General features: G+C 40.6%; 1 protein-coding gene across 4 annotated transcripts in view; it reads left to right on the top strand.

Annotated features, from left to right (window-relative positions):
* ERBB4 (erb-b2 receptor tyrosine kinase 4) overlaps positions 1-21,376 on the top strand; it is a 402,024-nt gene that overhangs the window by 83,409 nt on the left and 297,239 nt on the right. For all 4 annotated transcript variants that reach the window (XM_026852335.1, XM_026852333.1, XM_026852331.1 and 1 more), the window contains exon 2: positions 13,512-13,698. In XM_026852335.1, the coding sequence (XP_026708136.1) occupies positions 13,512-13,698 (187 nt within the window). The remainder of the gene's footprint in view (positions 1-13,511; positions 13,699-21,376) is intronic.

Here is a 21,376-nt window from a genome sequence, read left to right as displayed (position 1 = left end):
CCCAGAAATATCTATGCAAGGTGGTTGTGTGACCAAATGTTTTTTGGGGCATACCCTGACCAATCAAGGACATGGTTTAATGCCTATGAAATTATGTTTACTGTCTTCAAAGAATCAGGACTTACACCATCCAGTTTAATGCTCAATGCACAAACCAAAATCATTCAATAAATGAAATTATTGAATTAATAAAACTGAATGGATTTATTAATTCAATAAGATGTTTCTGAGGCCTGAAGGGTGTGTTTGGTGCATCTGGTAGGAGGCTGGGAAGAGTGGGTCAGGAGGCAAAGGCAAACACAGCCCTTAGCCACTGGGATCATTCAAGAAAGTAACTGAAATTCATAGCAGCTCTGAGTAGTGAGCTATTAGAAATCAAAGTGTCTCTTCTGTCTAGGGCCATGTAAGAAAAGAGAGAGGAGAAAAATAATTGGGTAAATACGCTGTTGAGCAATATGGAAAGAGTAGTTGTCTGCTTTCAGTGTCTGGAAACATGTAGTACTTTAGGAAATAGCATGTGTAGTTATGGGGGAGCTGGCACTGAGTATACTGACTACGTGCTCCACTTACAGGAGTATAATACCCCTGATCTGACATCTTCTGTTTTCCTAGTTGCCTTTCAAAAGCAATAGTTACTACAAGTAGAATTGGGTAAAAAGTAAAAATAAAAGTCCTTTGGAGACAGAAGTGCCTGCAACTTTAACCTGATATTATACCTGCCGATTCAGGCTTAAGGTTGGGCTGGGTGCTGTGAGAATGTGAAAGGTTTTGCTCAACAGAAAAAAACTGTCATTTTAGCCAGGATTTTTCCTCTTGTCTCACAGCAGCATGCAATTCAGTGAGGAAACTATCTAAGGATTGCATTTTTAGCCACCAAAAATACCTGAAGACAAGAAATTATGCAGCAATACAAACACACACGTTTTATTTTAAAGCATAAATTTATAATTGCAAATACATATAAAGCTATATCTATATCTATACACACACATGTATGTCGGGCAGATCGGAAATTTCTGAAAACTCCAGAGTGGCAAAACTTCATTCTGAAGAATCCTCCAGGCACTTTTTAGAGTTAAATTAATACTGGTATAATTAAAATGTTTTTAAAAAAAAAAAAAAAAAAAAAAAAAAAAGAGGAGTATTTAAATAATTCATTTTCCTATTGGTTAAATGGAGTGTGCTTAGGTTTAGCAATTATATGCTAGTAAATAGCAGCCTCTCCTGCAATGATTTCATGATAATCTGACCTTTGATGGTCCTAGCTCACAGCAGCTGGCACTTGCTGTGTAGTTTACAGACTGTAAAGTAATTAATATCTATGAAATGCCACTGCTGGCCTTCTGATGTAGTTTGGTCCTTGACTGCTTCCTTATCTCACTCTCTTGAGCTGTCTTTATTCCTTGTGTCCCTGAATATTGAATGATGGACACATTTTCAAGGCTACTACTACGCCAATAGCCACCTGCCAACTTTGGGCAGAGAAGGCCCTTGTTGGAAGAGAAATCTCTGCTGGGTGTACTAAAGCCTGGTCTTAGATGACCACTCAACCACCTGTGTCCTATTTCTGAGGGAGGATACATCCCCAATGTGGTCAGTGAGGTTAAGGGGGCAGTGGTGAACAAGTTCAGTCCACTCAGCCCAGACTTTGCTGTTTCTGTGGGTTTCGGACACAGCCTGGCTCACTTGGGTGCAGCGCTCAGTGTCACAAGTGGATCAGGAGTTTTTGGGGGTCTGGCTGCTAGACTGCTCCTGCTGAAGGGCATATTCCATCTGAGGGATGCACTGGTGAGCACCCTCTGTTGAGCAGTTCAGAAGACATGATTCAAAATCTGTCATGCTTAATTTTATTTAGTATTAAGTACAATAATAGCTCTTGAAAAGCTGTCTTTCAGGCAAAGGTAATAAGCGTATTAATAAAAACAGGTGAAGAGAGAGGCCCTTTTTTAGCTTGCTGCATTATTGTATCCTTGTCAATCAGCTGGGAACTCCTTTGAGATTATTCCTGTATAGTTAATAACATTGTTTCTGTGATGACTTTAATGACTGAACCTTTTTTCCATCCTTAGCTATGACAATAACCACTCTGCTTTTTCTCGTTCAACAAGCTATTGTGTGTGGTTCAGTACATTAAGGAACGTTATTAAATATAGAGGTTTCCTCTAATTAAACCATTGGCAAAAGATTGCTTGTCCAATCATTTGCTGGTGATAAGTACTGCAGTAAATTATATCTTGTACAGAGTATAACACTTTTCATGCCATGCTTCCCCTAAGAAAAAGAACAAAATGATAGAAAAATAAAACAGTAAGATTGCAAACTCAAGCAATCAGAAATGAGATAATGCCAGAATGACAGCTTCCTGAATCTGCCTTGCATTAGGAAAGACATTCTGTCCTCTGCTCCTGATCACGAGCATTAGCTCTTTCCTCTCTGATCTCTTGCCCTCTGTCCCATCTATTCCCATAATAAAGTTACTGTTTCTTCTGGACTCTTAATTTTTAAGCTTTTTAGATTTTTTTTTTTTTTTTTTTTTTTTTTTATCAGGAACAAGCTAATTTTTCTAGTCTTGTTCCTGGAGAAGGGAGAAATAATTTTATGCAGAACTTTTCCAAACACACTGCACCCCACCCCACCCCCCCAACTCACCTACAATTCAAACAAAAAAAGATGATGTTTGTGCATCTTGGGGGAACCACCATTTGTTCATTGTTTCAATAATTGCATATAGGAACAATGGTATGTTTATGGTTCCTGGTTGTTCTGGACGTGATTTAAAAATGCTTCCATACTCCTGTAAGATTGTGTGTCTTGCTTCGTTCAGGAACCACACAGAAAATGTAATGAGTGCAAGAAGTTTTTAACATGCTCCCTTGAAGAAAAGTAGTGGTATTAATGCAGAGAAAAATCTTATTTTATGGTTAGTTCAGTCACTGCAGATTAGAGATTGTTTTCCTGGTTGGTGGCACTCTGCATAATCTCAAAATCTGGAGTTTACGTGTCTTTCCTAAGGAATACCTCTGAATTTGAAAATCAGATGTGTTTACTAATTGCTCACATCTTCTAAATCATGGATCTATCCTTGAAGGAGACTTTAACAATCTATTAAAGCCTGAATAACAGAGCTATTCTCCAGCTTCTCAAAAAACCAAAACAAAAACATCTTTAAAAAAACCCAGGAAGCCTCTTCACTTTTTATCTTAATGGAAATAAACCTATTCAAAAGCCAGCAATTAATGAATCTCCCAAGGGTTTCTATTCTTGAAGAGATTAGAGTTACAAAGGCTGAAATAGTTTCAATAGGTAGGTGTGATGTTGAGCTCAGATTGTGTATTTGTATGGTTTGTATTTGCTAGAAATAAGAGTTGCCAAAATCCAATATTTAAATAGAGATTCTCCTCTTTAATGAAACCAGTCAGGCAACACGTCCTCCAATATTCACAAATTTATGTGTGCAAAAATGTTCAAGAGTGCCAATAAAGTTGGTTCCTCACAGGAAATGCATTTAAAATACTCCTTAAAGAGTGGTTGTTGCATATATGAAACAAATTGAAAGTGTGTGTTTAAGAAAGCAAAGATCTCAATAAAATAAGCTTAACTGCTTTTTCAGGTTTGGACAGCCAGTTATTTTGCTTCTTGCAAAAAACCCCAAAGTTGGACTGAGAATGTTTAGCTGAAATTTGGCAAGGGTAGCACATTTTCACTATGTGTAGTCAGTTCCTGCATCCAGAAATAGAAACAGCTTTTTGTTTTCAGGAGTGGCCTGACACCTTCACCTGCAGCTTGAATAGAAAAATATAAAAGTCCTGTTGTTCAACTCCACCTCTGTACCAGATCTCTGGGATGTTTAATTCATTCCGCATCACTCCAAGGAGTGGGAATCATGCCAACCGAGCGTTCCCATTGCTTCCACAGTAGATGGTGGAGAAATTGTAATAAACACATTTAATTTATCTGGCTAACTATAGACTTTCCCATAATTCACACCAACTAACCTGGCTGTATACTGGGAAGAAAGAAATCACAATGTCTGATGTACAAAGCCTGTCATTATATATTAAATGAGCAAATAAAACCTCCTGCTACTGTTAAATGCCTACAAAATATTTGTAAGGATCTTCACAGGCAGCTTGCTTACAGTGGTGTGTAATTCTTGACACCCTGTTGCAGCCTGCACTGCATTTGTCATGTGTATTCTTTCATTTGACTTGGACACTTGACCTTTCATAACCATCATTGGAAATATATAATTTTTCACCTCTCCTTTTTTGTTCCCTGTATTAAACTTCATCCACTTGCTGTCTCAGGCTGCATGTAAGCTGGAGAAGCTGGGAGTGCTGCTGAGCTGTGAGAGGCTGCGAGCACCAGTCCTGCTTCTCCTCCTCCTCTTCCATTTTCTTTCTGTGCGAAGGAGACTTGGGCATGGATGGGCTCCCTGGCATGTCCCAACCAGTTTGTTGATCCAGAGAACCAAGTAAGAAGCCTCCCAAGACTTAGTTCAGCTTAGACACAAGCAAAAATGTCATGGGGATTTAGAGTATCACAAATAGGAACAACAAGGAACTGTCTGCTTTTTCTTTTGTAGGTGATTTTGTTTTGCCAAAGTAAATACACCAACTCTGTTCAGTCTACTGACATCTCGGGATGCCTGTGGCAGTGCAGTCAGCACTTTCTGTAAATATGACTGTGAAGCACTATGTGGTGAAGGTGACAACTGGGATCAAGGCTCCTTGAGTTGTTAGGAAAGCACCTCTGCTCTGAGGACTATACCATCTAACTACAAAAAAGAAATGTCAAAGGTGGTAGCCATTGCAGACATCCCAATGCAGTGACCACATTGCTGGCCCGTGCTGCCTCTCTAAAGCAGTTTCAGGCATCAGTTTGATAACACAGCCCTCGCTTTGTCTTTCCTGGTAAAAGAAAGTGTCCCAAGACCCATGAATGTGCTCACAGCTTCTTATAGACTATGGCTGTCTGAGGGAAATTGATAAAAGGGGATGTGTTTTCCCATGGTTATTACTTTCCTAAAATCCTTCCAGAGTGTTGATATTACTTGGTTTATGAAGTAGTAGTTTGTGCAATGTTATGTTGCCTGGAAAGAAACAATGATTTACTTCACTGAAGCTCCCAAAATCTAAGAAAGCAAAAGGCAGGAAATTCTGTAACTGGGCAGCTATAAGCTGGTGTGCTTTGAGTTTCTGCAAAATATAGCTACTACTAAACTGCCCAAATGGTAAAGCATTTTGTAACAGCATAATGCGCTCATTTTAGTCTTTCCAATTTAATTTATGACTAAGTATTCCCTTGGGATATGATAGAATAAAACTCTTCGGAAAACCACTCTGCAAATATGTTGAAGGCCAATCAGGTATTATACAGATAGATACAATGTCAAAATTCTTATTGACTTGCTAAATGCGTAGTCATCCATAACTTTCCTCAGGACAGAAAGATGTTAGCTGTGAAGATTAGGTTGATACAAAGTGGAGACTTTGTCTAGCTCATAATGTTGCTCAACATAAACAGTTTAGGATTTATTGTGTGCACTCAGGCAGCCTGTGTACCTGAAAGTAAGTTAGACAATTCCTAAGCAGATACACAAACAGAGGAATTGTGTTTTAGATAGAAAACATTGGGAAGACGCTCAGATATTGATGTGAGCCTGATCAATTTCTCTGTTCAGATTATATTTTTGACTGAAAAGAGGCATAGACACATGGTGCAAGCTGATGTCTGAGCTTAAGTCTATCTCAGTCAACAGGAAGAATACTTGGATACATCTTTAGAATCCATATTTCAAATTTGAAAGCAAAAGTTTTTGCGTTTGTTTTTTTTTCCCCCTGTTATTTACCTATTATTTCCATTGAATGTTCCCATTCCCACATTATTATTTTTTAATTAAAAAAAATAATTTATTGTTTTATTTTTCACATCATACATTGTTTTCCCAGCAATACTTGGCAAAATGAGTTGATACACCTTTCTTAGGCTCCCCATGTTTTTCTCCATCATCATCCCTTATGTGTTATTTATGGGTCTTTTTCCAAATGCCAGATTTGGGCATTGATTTCTGGTTTAATGGATTCTAGACTGGCATTTGTTTTGACTCCAAGCCCTCCCTAGACTCTTCTGTAATGTATATTAGCTCACACTCAGCCCAACTTGCGTCATGTATGCAACAGTAATTCCTACATCAAACTCGGTTAATAAATTACTACACAGCAAATTCTCCTATTTTAATGTATGAAAAGTCCTGCTCTTGGAGTAATGAAATGTAAAGAATAATCATTCAGAAAACAAAGCTTTAATTCAACAACACCCAAGGTGGGTTCTATAAATTATATGGCAAGATACTTACAAATTTCCAGTGGCTTTAACAAAAGATGCATCTAACTGACTGCTGCTTTAAATTAGAGGAAATCAAATACTTTCTTCTATCCATTGATCTACTGCTCAGGATATTATTAATATTTTGTAAGCATACTATCAAAGACTAGATGTCTGTGAGGACAAGAGTATGATTTAAAGTTTCTACCAGTCGTCTTAAATAACTGAATCACAGTTCGATTCTGCAGCCATGCTGCAGTGCAAGGCTCCTCAGGTACAGCTCTTAACAAAATTACATCTAAGCTCTTCCTTCACCTTTAATACATCTTAAAGCAAACTGAAAGACTATCAGAAGTTCCTCTTTTTTTGCAACAAATCTGAATCTAAACTGCATCTTTAAAGTTTTGGATAATAAATTCTCTGCAGCTGCCAGGGCAACTCTAGATACACCACTTGCTTGTGGATCACGCACCAGAAAAATGTTCTTCACAATCCATGTTCTGATATTGATCAGTATGCTCAAACTTGAGAGATTTTTATTGAAGCTTGTACAGTGTATCTGAAAAACCGCTGGTGCTCAGAAGGGCTTAACATCACAATTTCATAAGTGTTGACGTAATCAAAGGATGCACAGAGTGGAAGAAGACAAGATGCAAGCTTGTTGTGGAACAAAATTCCTTACGTGTGGGCTCTGTGCTAGCTTTGACATTGTCTCTAAATGGAGTGTCCTCTTAGACATGAGAATTGTCATTATGTACAGCATATTTCTCACAGTTGTGGATGGGGCTTCGCGAGAAGCTGGCAACCACCATGTGCCTGAATCCTGTAAGTACATCTCCTGAACATCTCAGTTTATTGTGTCATTAAAAATTCATAACCTTCAATGAGTGATGCGTGGAACAGCTAATTGAGCTCCATAAATTGCAATAGGCTAGCCATTTCCACAGTTTGGATATTAGCGTTTCCCTTGGAGTTAGCATTGCATGTGCTGTAGATGCTTAGAGGTCACTTTGTGGTTATTTAGTAAATGCTAAGTTTTTAATTGTGACAGTGAGAGATATTGTATTGCATTGTGAAAATTTATGAACAAATAATAAAAATTAATTGATGGTGTTTTAGGTTACCAGCCCATGCACAAACATGCCTGACTGAATTTTGTGATGGTGGATATTATGATTGCCCCAAGAATTTGTTTAAAGTTAAACAAGTGTTATCTTTGACATATTGTGGGTTTTCCTTATAATAAAACCAGCAAATTTGGCCAGTTGGATGTTGCACAGTTCTAACCAGATATAATTGTGTACCTTTTAATTGATCAAAAAGCAAAATGTGAACTGCTCTGTTAAAGTTGAGATGTGAAAAGCTTCTGAAGGAGATGATGTGGTGGTGACTGTTGATGTTCGTTATTTTAATCATGACTTTGCTGTGGTGTGTTAACCTTTGCTAAGGTGGAAAAAAGGACAATGCACGCAGGAAATATTTTCCCCTTTGTATCACTCAGAAATCTGATTTTCTTAGGATTTAATGTAACATGACAAAGCACATGGTTCATGTTGGAGGGTCAGCCTAGCTCCTTGGATCAGTCAGGAGATGTCTGTTATCTGCTGGCAGCTGAGCTACACAGGGAGCCTTGCTGCTGCCTCATGAAATGGATATCCCCTGCAAATAGAAATTACTGTATTTGCAACAGATGGGATGAAAAGTGTCCACTTGGCTTACTCCCTGTGTATGTCTAATTTGAAGTTATTTGCCCTTTCTGTTTACCTCCTTGTGGTGGAAGAAGAAGAAACCCCTTTCCTGTGGAAACCCCTGTGCCTCCCCAAGACTTTTCCCAGTAGCTGACTTCATACCCGCGGAGGTGGCACCCTGGCTTTCCCTGGGGACCAAAGCACCTTTCTCACTGCAAACGAGTGCTGGAAAAACAAAGGCTTTTGTCTTTATTTCTGGAGTGAATATTCTGAATATATACTCTTTATGTCTTTTGGGGTTGTTTGTTGGGTTTCTTTTTTTTTTTTTAGTGTTTGTGAATTAAACACATTCTTCAAGTGATACTCATCTCCCAGGCTTGCATTCATTGGCACTTTAGAAGTGAGATCAAAGCAGACTTGAAATATACTTAGCCTTTATGGAAAAGTGAAAAATTAACCTAAAAGATAATCAGTTGTCTCGGGTCCCACAAGCATGAACTGACCCCTGCAGCAGGTTGCTGTTGCTCCAGCTCCTGAGCTGGGACATGTGTCCAGTCAGATGAGGCAGCAAGGGCTTTAACATATCAGGTTCAGTGACTGGATAAATAATGTGTCTGCAACTGAAATAAAACCCCACGATATAGCTCTCTTTGGTGCCTTAGCCACAGCCTAACCTTCCCCAGTAGATGTTAAGAAGACTTGGTAGTGTTTATGAGAAACATCAGCTTCCCTAATCGTTCATTGATCTGTTGTTCTGGGCAGAATGATTAAGTTTTCACTGTTATTTTGCTCCGTTTCACTCAGATTCGTTTGACTTGAGCCGAAGGACGATTTAAGATGGCAAGGAACAGTCTTGCCTTTTACTCCCAGCTGACAGGATAATTCTGGTTTTGCTGTTGGGAACTTAAAATGCTTTACTTGTTCTCAGCTAATATTAGTTGTAATAAAGGGAACAGGTTGTCTAGAGCTCGTTTTTACAGTTAATCACCTGAAAAATAACCTCTGAAAATAAGCCTTTTATTTTTGGAGCAATTTTGGCACCCTCTTTCTCTGTTTGCCCTGAACAGACCCATCTGCACCCTCTGAAGCGGCTGCCCCAGCACAGCTGAGGGGAGCAGTGGCCACCATGTGTGTGTGTTGTGACGGCCAACATGTATGTGTGTTGTGACGGCCAACATGTATGTGTGTTGTGGCGGCCAACATGTATGTGTGTTGTGACGGCCAACATGTGTGTGTGTTGTGGCAGCCCCAAGGTGCAGCAGCCACCCGGGGTGGCGCCTGGAGGCCCGAGGAGTTTTAGTACATACAGCCTTCACTGAGACATTTGTCATTGAATGGTAACGTGGTTTTAGGTTTAAAAAAAGGGTTGGCTATGTTGGGGAGAGTAGAGGCATAGGAGACTGGTTTCTAGGCTACCGTGCCTGGTTTTGGGGTGCAGGGCAGCTCTGGCCCTACGGCTAGCAAGCTGTAGAGTACAAGTACTCATCTGCTGTCTGAAAAGGTAGACGAGGAGCTTTTCTCTGGTAAATATATCAAACTTGAATCCTGTAGCAACTTGTGAGGCTTTAGATTCGTCAAGGATTAATACCACCACCCACTCCCTCCCTCCCCACCCCCTTTTGTTTCCTGCTAGAAGCATGCCCTTTCTTATTTCAGGATCTGATACCTAACAGGCCCGGTCAGAGAGGCAGACACCTTGGGCTCTTGAATCCCCAGAGGTGTTTCCTCATCTGCTTTTGAACAGCCAGGCATTTGCTCAGGGGGCTCGATGAACAGCGTCCCTTGTCCCTTCGCAACAGGGAGCCTGTGAGTTTTCAGCCTTTTCCTCGTTCAAATCTGTACGCTCATTCCTGCTGCTGTGCCCAAACAACTTGGGGGAGCCAAAACGCATTTACCAAAGCAGCAGGAGTGCTGTGGGAGCCAGAGCCTGATGCTGCCTCACTCGATGGCTTCTTCGCATAATGGGTCGTGTCTCAGGAGCTGGAAAGGTGACAAGGAAAGGCAAGATCATGCTGGCCAGGAGTTCCCAGTCAAAATAATGTGATAATGGGATTAGGGGGGTGTCCTGCAAAATCACAGTGGTCAGCAATAAAGATTAGATGTTGCCAGAATTCATTTGTTTTTTCCTGTTGGATTCTTTCAGCTGTAAGTCTGTTAGTGATTAGTCTGTGCTCTTTCCATTCCAGTTCTAGGTTATAGGAACAAATGCAGTTATTTGCATTTTTGTCTCCTTTTTTTTTTCTTTCCTGAGGGACAGATTAATGAGTTTTTGTTTTGTTTTGGATTTTTTGGTTGGTTGGTTGGTTGGTTTGTTTTTATGTTTTTTTTTTCAAAGACCTCCAGCACTAGCAGGAAAAGGAAACTAGGAGGTGACACTTGAACTACCACTCCTGTGAGTCACTCTGCCTTCTTGGTAGAACACAGATTAGAACTGAAGCAAAAGCAGCTCAAGTAGAGCATTAGGATACCTGAGCTTATACCTGAGTTCAGGATACCTGAAGAGGAAATTGTTCAGCCTTGTATAAAAGTTTGAGAGGTTCAAATCATGCCTAATCTTGTCATGAGTTGCAGAGGAGGTTGTCAGGCCAGCTGATCCTGTCTGGTGTGAGGATTTGTGAGTCTGCCTGGAAGCCAACAGGCATCTTTGCAGTGACTCCAACAGGGTTTGGAGTGAGCTCCAAACAGGCAGGTGTCCATTTTCAGTAAGAATCATGTCAAAACTTGCAGTTACTGGCAAAGTGACAGCATTGCCCAGAAGTGGCCAAAACCTGAGCTGCCTGCTGCACTCCCAGTATGTTTTTTCAAGCTGGACCAGTCAGAAAACTCACCATCTGGCACAATGTGTTACTGTTCTGCCTTTTTCAGTCAATTTTGAATTAAAAAATAAACCCACAAATTAATAGACCATTAGATTTGGTCAGTCATGTTTCTATGTTCCATTAACTTAAAAACCTGATTTTTTAATTTATTTTCATAATTTTGTTCTGCAAGGATTAATGTGGTAGTTTCTCCAGCAAATAAATAGGTGTTGCAATATGATGAAAGCTATGAGACTGGGAAGGACCCTTGGGCTCATCAAAATACTTGCCATAATTTGTCATTTCAGTTGGATAAACCAACCAAACCAAGTACAGGGTTTCTGAGGTAGTTCAAAATTATAAACAACAGAACTTTGTTGTTTTCCTATTTTCCTATCTTTTTCTTTTTTTTTTTTTTTTTTTTTTTTTTTTTTTTTTTTTTTTTTTTTTTATTTTGGAATTAAGAACTGCTGCTGAGTGTATGTGTGTGTGTAATTTCAGTGCCATGCTGAATTAGGGCCCTTTCAGGTGGACTTGCTGTTCAGCAGTAAATAAATCATACTGTAAAAGTAGAAAATGTGGTTGGTTGGTTGTGACAAAAATTGGCAGGGAGGACTTGATCATATGCAGCTGTGGAACTGCTTTTAATTTTTTTCAACTCAATTTGGAGTTAAACATCCCTTTAAATTAATTAGAGCAATCACAGTATCCCTAGAATATCAGTGGGGAAATTGAAACCACGAGTATAATTTTCATATTTCCTAAATTCTGAGGCGAGGCTAAAAAAGGAGGTTTTTGCGTACGATGAAAAAACAAATTCCTGAGCAGCCCGGCTAAGCTGAAATGTCTGAAAGCAAAGAGCTATTGTGAAAGTGCTGGAAAGCTTCTAATTATAATGGAACCAGTGTCCCAGGGTATAATGCAGTTCTACATTTAATATTGAGCTACTGAACCATACTTCTTAACCTAGCTTCACTCACTGGGTTCTCATCAAAGTCCTGTAATGACACTGTGCTCCGTTTAGATGCCAAACAAGTCTTGAAATAGCTCCAGAGCTTTTTCAGCAGCTTCAGCTGAGCAGAGACAACTGACTTCAGAAGGACAGCTAGTGCATTGAGTTTGTGGTATATAAATCCTTCCTTATGTATATTGCCACACTTTTTAATAATCTTACAAACTTTTACAAACCTAATTAAAAGGCTCTTGCACACTTAGGCATGAAATCATGGCAAGCAATGCTGAACCAGTGAAGCAAAAGCCTGTCCTTTGTGCTACAAATCCATGTTGCCTTTCTTTATTAATGATACATACACAACACATGTAATTCGATGCCTGCTATTGTTTGCCTGTTTGTTTTTATTACGATATTGACTGGAGTCCCCATCATGTTAGTTATAGTCTGTGCACGTTACTCTAAGCAGAATTTTTCTTTCTGTGTATCGTTTAAGGTATTGACTTTGCCAAAGGGAAGAAAAAAGTGCATGCATCCACTTAAACACACAAGTAGTTATATCAATTTCTGTCCATTAAATATACATGCACACATAAATATATGCATATACAGTGGTTGCAGGCTGTTTCACACATGGAATTAAGTGAGATTTGAAAACCGTATTGAGAGTTCCTGTTTCTGGGAGCAGCTCTGGGCAGGAGGATCCCTCAGCCTGTGTGAAGTCCTGCTGAGGATTGTGGGGCTCTCTGTGAATGCTGAAGCAACACTTTTCAGAGACTTTTTCAGATTTCTGGGCTAGTTATTTAAATTCTTTAGAAGGAACTTTTTTTTTTTTTTTTTTAAGAAGCATACGTTTAAATCTTTTTTTTCTTTCTAAGAATGTCTCAGTTCTGTTAATCTTATGGACTTTGAAAAAATGTTTCTAGTTACTGGGTTTTGGGGTCTTTTTTCCCTTTACAACCGAGGCAATTAGTTCATGAGGATGAGCAAGAGGGTTATTCAGTAGTTCATCTAAAGCAAACAAAGATTTCAGCCAACCCAAAGGTGCAGCAATCATTTTGCTAAAGGTTTTGATATACCGGTTTTGATCAAAGTCTGGGATATATAGCATGTATGGTTCCAGCACTTCCAAATGAAACTTGAATCTTTGCAAATGTTCAGTGATTGATTGCATTTAGAAGTACAAAAGTGGGCGTTAATACATATGTGCTTTGTCTTTATTTACTCTTCCAAACTTACCACCCCCTTCCTACCATCTGTTCCTGCTCGATGGTGAGCTCTTCCAGAGGTGTCCCACTTACCCCATGTTGTGTCCTTTTGGTCTCACCCTGAAATATCCTGTACAACAAAGTTTCTTGCAGACAGTCAGTCTTATCTAAACTGTGGCATTGCCCCAGTGGATTCTGCTCCTGTCCTTCAGAGGCCTTTGACCTCCTCTGTGCTTTGAGTTCTGCAAAGTCACCCTTTTGTGCATCTTTAATATTTGCTGTGAATTTCTGCTCAAAATGAGAAGAATGGCTACCTATTTTCTACTTTCCAAACAAGTATCTCTAATAAATTCAGTTAAATTGAAACAGAAATGTGCTTAAACCCAATACGTTAAAACAGAATTTGTCTTCCAGAGTTGTTTGTTTTTTTTTTTTCTTGGGTACCAGCATCTCATACTAAAGCATCCACTGTATGAGAAATTCAGAACAATTAAAAATGGACCATTTCTAATGCGCTTGTTTCATTTTTGCCCTTCAGTCCATCAGAGAAGTCACAGGCTACGTTTTGGTGGCTTTGAATCAGTTTGAATACCTGCCATTGGAGAACCTGCGCATCGTTCGTGGGACCAAACTGTATGAAGAGCGATATGCTTTGGCGATATTTCTTAACTACAGAAAGGATGGTAACTTTGGACTCAGGGAACTTGGCTTGAAGAACTTGACAGGTAAGTGAAACTTGCAAATGTGATGGACTAGTCACAAGAAGAAAAACAAGCTTGTTGAATATTTGCCCCAGTGCCCTCAGTCACTTGCATTCTACAAATAACAGAGGTACCATGAGAGGCTGGCAGTTGTACATTGCACTCCTCCTGGTTCACAAGTGTTCTTTCCCCAATTCTGATCAAAGGCTGTGTATGGAAGTCATGCCGAAAGCGTATCTGAAACAAAAATAGTTGTTGAAAGAGCAGATGAACTTTCTTCTTGGTTTTGATATCGTGATCATGTTGGTTTCCTTGTGATCCTTGGTTATTGCACGTGTGCTGCTTCAGGTGTTACATATTTCCTGCCAAGTTAGCTTAGCTTTAGCATCCCCTCTGCCTCTGCAACCGCTGCTGCTGCACTGGGCAGGAGGGAGAGAGGAAGGGGGCGGGAGGGAGAGGCTGTATCTTTGGTGTATTTAATTTTAGAACTCCCTTTTCTAAGCAAAAATAGTGCATTATATATAGCGAGAAGAGTGTTTATTTCCTTGAGACAAAAATGTAAGCCAAGCCCATGGTTTTATGTTCATCTGTAAATTCAGGGCTGGATCATAATGCAGAGTAGATCAACATTTAAGTCTCTCAGCTGAGGATCTACAGTCAGTGGTTTGGGAGATTAAAAATTGGCTAAATAACACTGGACTGTAACTTAATAAAGTGCAGGCAGTGGCAAACTATTTTTAGGGAGTTCACTGGAAGTATTTTATTTATACCTTGTTTATACCTTTATCATCAGCTATGATCATTTCTACCCTAAGCTTTGGTGATTTTGAAATGGCCTTATTTCTGCTAGTGGCTAAATTCTGACTGAAAATCACTGACCCGAGCTGGATGTAGAGTTTGAACCTGAGTATAAGGTGGGAGCCTTCTGAACTATATTTAGGCACCTTTCACTCTCTGATTTTTCTGTGTTGCAGTATTCAGAGTGGGACACAAGGGCTTACAGTTCCCTGTTGTTCAAGCCTGACTGGGCTTTACAGCTAAGCTTTCAAAAACAGGAGGGAATAGGAGGCTTGAAATACTTTACAAAATAGAACAGTTTTGGCTGACTCTTTCTGCTTAGGCTCTTTCTTCTGGTCATATTTTTAACAATTTTCTTTACTGAGACCATCAGGCTGGTATCAGAGTGCTTCCCAAGGTCTCTAAATCCTGGCCATCTACTATACTACTCTTCTCTCTATCACTGTCATAATCCAATTTCCCTCTCTTCCATTCCCGTATTTCCTCCCATCTTTCTGATTTAGGGTGTTCATTGTGTCTGTCTGTGCCTTCACATAATACAGAGCTATAGCATCGGGTAATAAGAGTATTACCTGTTTCTACGTATACTTTTTTCTTGTCTGTGGGTCTCGTAATGCCTTGTAAAACATTAGGCTGGGTGAAACTGAGACAGAAAGTTGCTGTGAGGCCAAGGCCAGAGAAGAACTAGAACCCTTATCTCTTGAGTCTGAGACTGCTGTTCTGCCAGGAAGTGAGGGTTGTATTTTCAGTGCTCATTTAGCCATGGCTTTGCTGCTCAGTAAGGGGAAAAACCTTGTCTTGCAGGCTCTGGCTCAAGGTTTTCTTCCTGAACCAGCTGCCCTGCACCAATAGGCAATTCATCTGACTCCACAGGTTCTCTCTGGAAGCTGCTTCTATATAATAGGCACAGCACCAAAACTTCCCAGCAAACAGCTTGACTTTTTTTCCAAGTGTCATAAGAAAACCTGCCTTAGCTCGGCCTCCAAATCTTTCCTAACATGAGATCATCCAGCCGCTTCATCTGATTTAGGTGTTTACAAAGGCTTCTGATGGGATTATTTGGCTCAGTATGTATTGTTGTCTCTTGGAAGAAAAGTGCCCTAATAACACTGGCTTGTCTCCACTGAGCACTTAAAATAGCTTCTGGGTGCTGAATATGAGCCAGTGTGTGCTTGAAAATACTCTTAATATTTTCTAGATAGCATGTGCCAGGGCCTCAGGAGTCTCTTCAGCAGCTGTTCTTTGACCATTTTGTATGCTGGTTAAGATGCACCTGGCTATTTTAACCTACAACCTGCTTCTTGTTGCAGATGCTCTTCCTGGAGCATATTAATACTTAATTTATTTTTCGTAACACATCCTTAGCATTAGTAGCTGCATAAAAATGAGTGATGGATGTGGGAATCAGTGATATTGCAAGACTGTGATAGATCAGCTGTGTCTGAACCTATCCTGTATCTACCAGCTGCTCCATATTCACACCAGAAACAACCAGTGATTTGTTATTAAATTTAAGAGGAAGCAACCCCCCCGAGCTTGCATCTTTCAAGCCTCTAGTCCAGTACAGATTTCAGGAGATAGGCTTTGAATGGTGCATCTCTTCCACTTGAGTAAAATATAAACATAACTCCCACCTCGCATGTGAAGAACTGTCTTTCCAGGGCTTATGCCTTGTTCACAGAAGTTTGGGAGGCTCTGTTCTTACTTGTGCAGTGTCTGGATGATGGGATCCAGAGGGTATTTCTACCCAGTACTGAATGATATACAACTACAAACACTATTTTCTGTGTTAAATGAGGAAGCTGCTCTCCCCTGCAGATTATCCTCATACTTAACCAGAGACAGGGTTTCAGCCTCCCTGTGCATTATTTTCATTGTGTTGTTAGCAGCTGTGTTTTTATTGCCAGATATGTCTATCAGGTTTTCATATTTAATTGTAACTTTAAATGCTTGAATTTCCTCCCTTATGCTATAAAAAAAGTGACAGCTATGAAGGCAGTAAGTTTTGTCTCACAGAGAAAACATGATCCAGTTCTCACTCATGATATCTGTCAACCTACAAAGGAGTTTTATGTGTGTAGCGCAGGCAGGACCATGTCCTAAAATTCATGTGACACTGGCAAAAACTCTTACCTATAAAAATCCTTGTCTCACTTTTTATAAAAACTTATTCAGTGGTTCCACAGAAGTGTCAAAAACAAACAAGACATTGAACTAATGAAGTGGCTGCTGCCATCTCTGCTGGATTCATCTCAGCTTGCAGATTCAGCTGCCAAGTAGCCTTAAAGTAAAAAGGACGGTTTGACATACTGAAGGTATTATTCAGCCTAAGATTAGCAGGATAACCAATGCTGAGGGAGAAGGTATGCCACCTTCTTCCATTCATTGCCTGTGAGCTAGTGCAAATCATTCCTGTCTTCCCCAGGTAGCTAGGCAGTCAACCTTAACTTATCCAGTGAAAGGGCATAATCATTGTTCACACTTTGAGTACTCCAAATATAGAGAATACCTGATGACTGCGTTTCATTACAGCATTTATCTTCATGAGTGGGAAAAGAAGGATAACTCACAGGTGCCAAAACCACTTATGAAGTATCCCATATTTTCCTCTGAGTGAAGATGAATAAGAGAGATCTACAGCAAATGATGTATCTTTGACTGAGCAGTCATAACCTCATCTCCCCTGTTGCCCTTGGGGACAGAGGCTCCCCTGCATGTGCCTGTGCAACCCTTTAATATATTAGAATAAAATGGACTTAGCAGTGATTAGTTCAGTAACATAAAAAAAGCAGCAAAAACTATAGTTTCTTATTTGGTTGTTTTGCAGGAATGCAGGTAAATGATGTATTTAAGGTAACTGAGGTTCGAGTAACAAATGTATGTTGTAGCTGAAAGGATTTAGTCGGTAATAGCCAAAGAAAGGAAATCCAATCTGATGGGTAGGAGGATCATAGGAAAAGGATCATCTTCACTGGGTGTATAAAATGATCCATTGTAAATTTCCCCTTCTACAGATTTTTGTAATAGGTTGTGGGTTTTTTTTCAATTTTGATTAGTTTAGTTTAAATTGTTCTGTGAAACAAAATTTTAAAGCTCTATGGTAATTTCTATAACATTTTCAGTATCTTTTTTCCCCCACAACAAATCAAAAATACTAAGGGGTTCTTGGGTGGTGGGAGGAGGAAGAATGGCATCTCTTATAAAAAAGGTTGTTTTTCAATCTTTCAACCAACTTCTTGGGTTTTGTTTGTTTTGTTTTGTTTTGTTTTTTAACAAGGACTTCTCATTTACTATAATTATATTGCAGCTCGATCAGGTTGGAGGGAAGGGCATGGGAAGAATCGAATTTTCTTTCAGTTTTGTTCACTCCGCACGTTTTGGACCTATGACTCTTCTAGAAATCTTATTTAGATGCCTGCTCAGGACCTGAGGTCCCTCAGCACTGTGTGACTGCACATAAAGCATTTTTGCAGTGGGGATTAAGGCTACCCCCTTTTTATTGCCTTGATCACAAAGCAATGTGATCTCAGCCTGTGTCAGCAAGAGCTTTCCTTGGACCACACACACACTGCGTGAGCCACTGCCGAGTTCATGGTGTTTAGAGATGCGGACGCCTGTGTGTGACACCCAGCTTGGGTGTGCTGACTGGCATCTTCCTTAGTCACTGCAGCTTCGTACTAGTGGGGCGAGCTGGGAAGAAAGCAATATGTAACTTGCCTCAGGCTTCCTGTGCAACAGGTGGGCAAGGCATCGCATCTCTAACCTCAGAGAGGTGTTGCTAGGATACATGGAGGAATGAGGAATTTATTTTAAAAATCCCTTTGGTACCCTCTGCGTGCAAGGCTGCTGCAGGAGTTACCTGCCCTGCAGAAGCTCCAGTGGCTCCATAACTGCCCAGCAGTGCTCCTTTCCCTGTACTCTTGGAGCTTCACGGACCACAGAAGCATTTGTACCCCAGCACATCTTTGCAGACTGGGCAGTGGGCAGGGGAAAAAGGAGGAACACCTCGAGCTCGGCTGTGCTTCCCTTGGGAAAGGACAGCTATTGGCTGTGGCAGCACAGGCCTAGGGGGCATGGTGCAGGACCTGCCATGGGTTCTTGATCACCTCACCCCGTCGGAAAGAAGGGCAAAGGCTTGTGGCTGCCCCCACGCTCATAAATGCAAGCATTCCTGCTATCGCGTGTCTGCCTCCTCTCCCCCAGGACACTGTTAAGACTGTCTCCTGGAAAAAAATATTGCCCCATTCCAGCTGCTGCTCTCCCCAGACGTCGTAGGCGTGATTTGACAGCTGGGAGAGTCCGGAGACCGATCTCTGCTGGCAGTCGGTACGCAGCCACCCTGTGCTGAGCACGGAGGCAGTTACTAGCGTGGATTCAGGCTGCTCCCTGCCAGTTGGCATCAGTGCCTGGGAACGCTTCCAGGCACTCTGCAGCTTACGGCTGCAGACGTGGCCCTCAGGAATCCCAGATAAGGGACCTGCAGGATGAGAAGCAACTGCCTCCAGCTCGCAGAAAAGTGCTCACAGGTGGCATGAAGGCAAATAGATTTATTGTAAATGTCCAGTAATAAATACTGATTTTGAGCCCCATGAGACTTATACTCATGTTTTTATTATATTCAGTAACAAGGGTGGGACATCGGTTTTTAAATTTCAGTGGGGCTAGAATCTCCAAAGGATTTGGATATGCTTTTGTCATGCAAAACAGTATCACTGTCTGAGATTCTTTGCAACTTGTTGATCAACAATTTATGCTCGGTTTTCTTTATTTCAAAGCACTTTACTGTTTTCAGTCTGTCTCTAGAGTTAGAAATGTGCAACCTTGTGTGGAATGATTATGACAGGGAATTAAAAAGCTCATTGTAATAATGATATATTGTTAAATGTTTTTAACTGGAAATTCAAAGGATCTCACAGAAAATTGTTTGCTGGTGTCCCTTTGCCCCCCAGTATTTTCACATGAACTATGAAATGCATATAACAGATTGCAAATGATCTAAACCAGTTTATTGAAATTAATATGCAGAATGTTTGATGTGAGTCTCCGATGTTATGTGCAGGATAACCTCATGTTGCTGCACAGCTTCTCCTGGAACAAAACTGGGCTTAGAATCACAGGGAAGAGAAATTAGGCCAAATCCTTAGCTGGTGTAAACTGACTTGCTTGCTATGACTTCACATTGAACTGAAATTTAAATTGCCCTTTACCTTCTTCAGTGGATAATTTAATTAATGCTTTAATTTATAAGTTAACTAATGCCTAACTCCTACTTAAGCCCTTTTAAGGATGTTGTGTTCAGGGTGCTCTGTCAGGATTAATACCAGCTAATGATAGCTGACTCAAGGCATGTCTACACTGTGCAGTGGGGCTCTGTACAGGGATCCTTGAGCTAGCATCAAGCCTAGCTAGCTTTAAAAATAGTGTTAACCACACCGCTCAGGTCTTGTGCTTTGGCTAAATAACCCGGCAAGGTGGACACAGCAGATTGCTCCCGCCCAGCGGTGGTCCCTGCAAACAGAAGTACATTGTCCTGGGCTTTCAGGATCTTAATTATATGGCTGCTCAGTAAAGAAGGGTAGTGGACTGTGATGAAGGACTGGGATCTAGAGTAGAGGAAATTCTTCCTAGCCCTGTAGTATCCTATGCCTCTGCAGCTTTCAGTTGTGAATCACCACTTCTACAACAGAGCCAATAATGCCTGCCTACTTTAATTAGACTAATTTTGAGGGATTGGTATGAAAATGCTACTCAGGGAGGATCTGGCATGATGTGGAATTAAACTTCCAACACTGACAATGTTAGTTTAAATGTCACTATAAAATAGGTCCAGGTATGCTGCCATTGTCACCTGTTAATGCCAGGTAAAAGAATAATGCCATTCATTCACCTTTTCTTGGCAGTCCCTCCTTTTCATCTCTCTGCAGTAGTTCTCTCTATCTGTGTATTTTTCAATTATGAAGTAAGAAATTCTTCATGTTCTGGAGGTGCGAAACATCCTTTAGCTTTTTAGAAATATGGGCAATCAAGATAAATCCAGTAATACTGAAGTCTTCTAGTAATGGAGTGGCTTTGTCTGACTTCAGTGACTTGAGAGCTTTAGCAGCACAGGGATTTCTCTGGCCACATGCTTTGCAGGGAGTTAAACATCTGAAAAGCGTAATCCCTCCATTTCAATCACATGGGTCAGGAATGGTGGCATTTCAAAACATCCAACTTTGGCAGACAGATCTCTGTTGAGCTACTCTATAACTTAAGTAAAATGCAATAAGTGTTACAGTTGGGAAGCAATTGTACAGTTTATAGTGACAGCACTGTTGAAAAATATATCCCAGCTTCCCATCTGCTTGGAAAGGAAGGAAAGAGATGGGTTGTATTCCACACCCCAGGCCAAGTTCTCGTCTTGACTGGGTATTTTAGAAATTAAAGTCCTCGCTACTCTAGTGTTTTATCTTCCTTAGTTCAGATGAATGGAAGAAGCATTAATTTCAGTGGGTGTTTTTTTCCTCTTTTTTCACCCTCTTTTTTTCTAGTGTTCTGAATTCATTGATTTTTCTTATTTCCATCTGACAGGCTACAGCTCACAAGGAGTTTGTTGCTTTTGTAAAATAATTAGTCTTGTTTTACATGGGAAATATAACCTATCACCACTCCCTAGCAAAAGGCAGGTTCCTGAGCAAGACCGTTGAGCTGCCACAGGGTGGTGGGCTCTCTCTGTCTGCCCGCAGGGGGGTGTGAGCTGGGAGCCACTCCTGGGGCAGAGGGACCAGCCTCCACTGTGGGGCTGCTGATGTCCGGGGCTCAGAATGGCATGAAACTGGGCATCGGGGGTCAAGTTCAGTGCCTTTGCTTAAAGCTCAGCAAAGGTATTTCAATGGCTTTGCAGCATATGTCTGCAAGGCATCAT

This window comes from Athene cunicularia, assembly GCF_003259725.1.
Source record: "Athene cunicularia isolate RWA chromosome 7 unlocalized genomic scaffold, athCun1 chr7_part1, whole genome shotgun sequence".
NCBI lineage: Eukaryota > Metazoa > Chordata > Aves > Strigiformes > Strigidae > Athene > Athene cunicularia.
The sequence above is the reverse complement of the archived record's forward strand: the minus strand, read 5'-3'. Positions and strand labels throughout refer to the sequence as shown.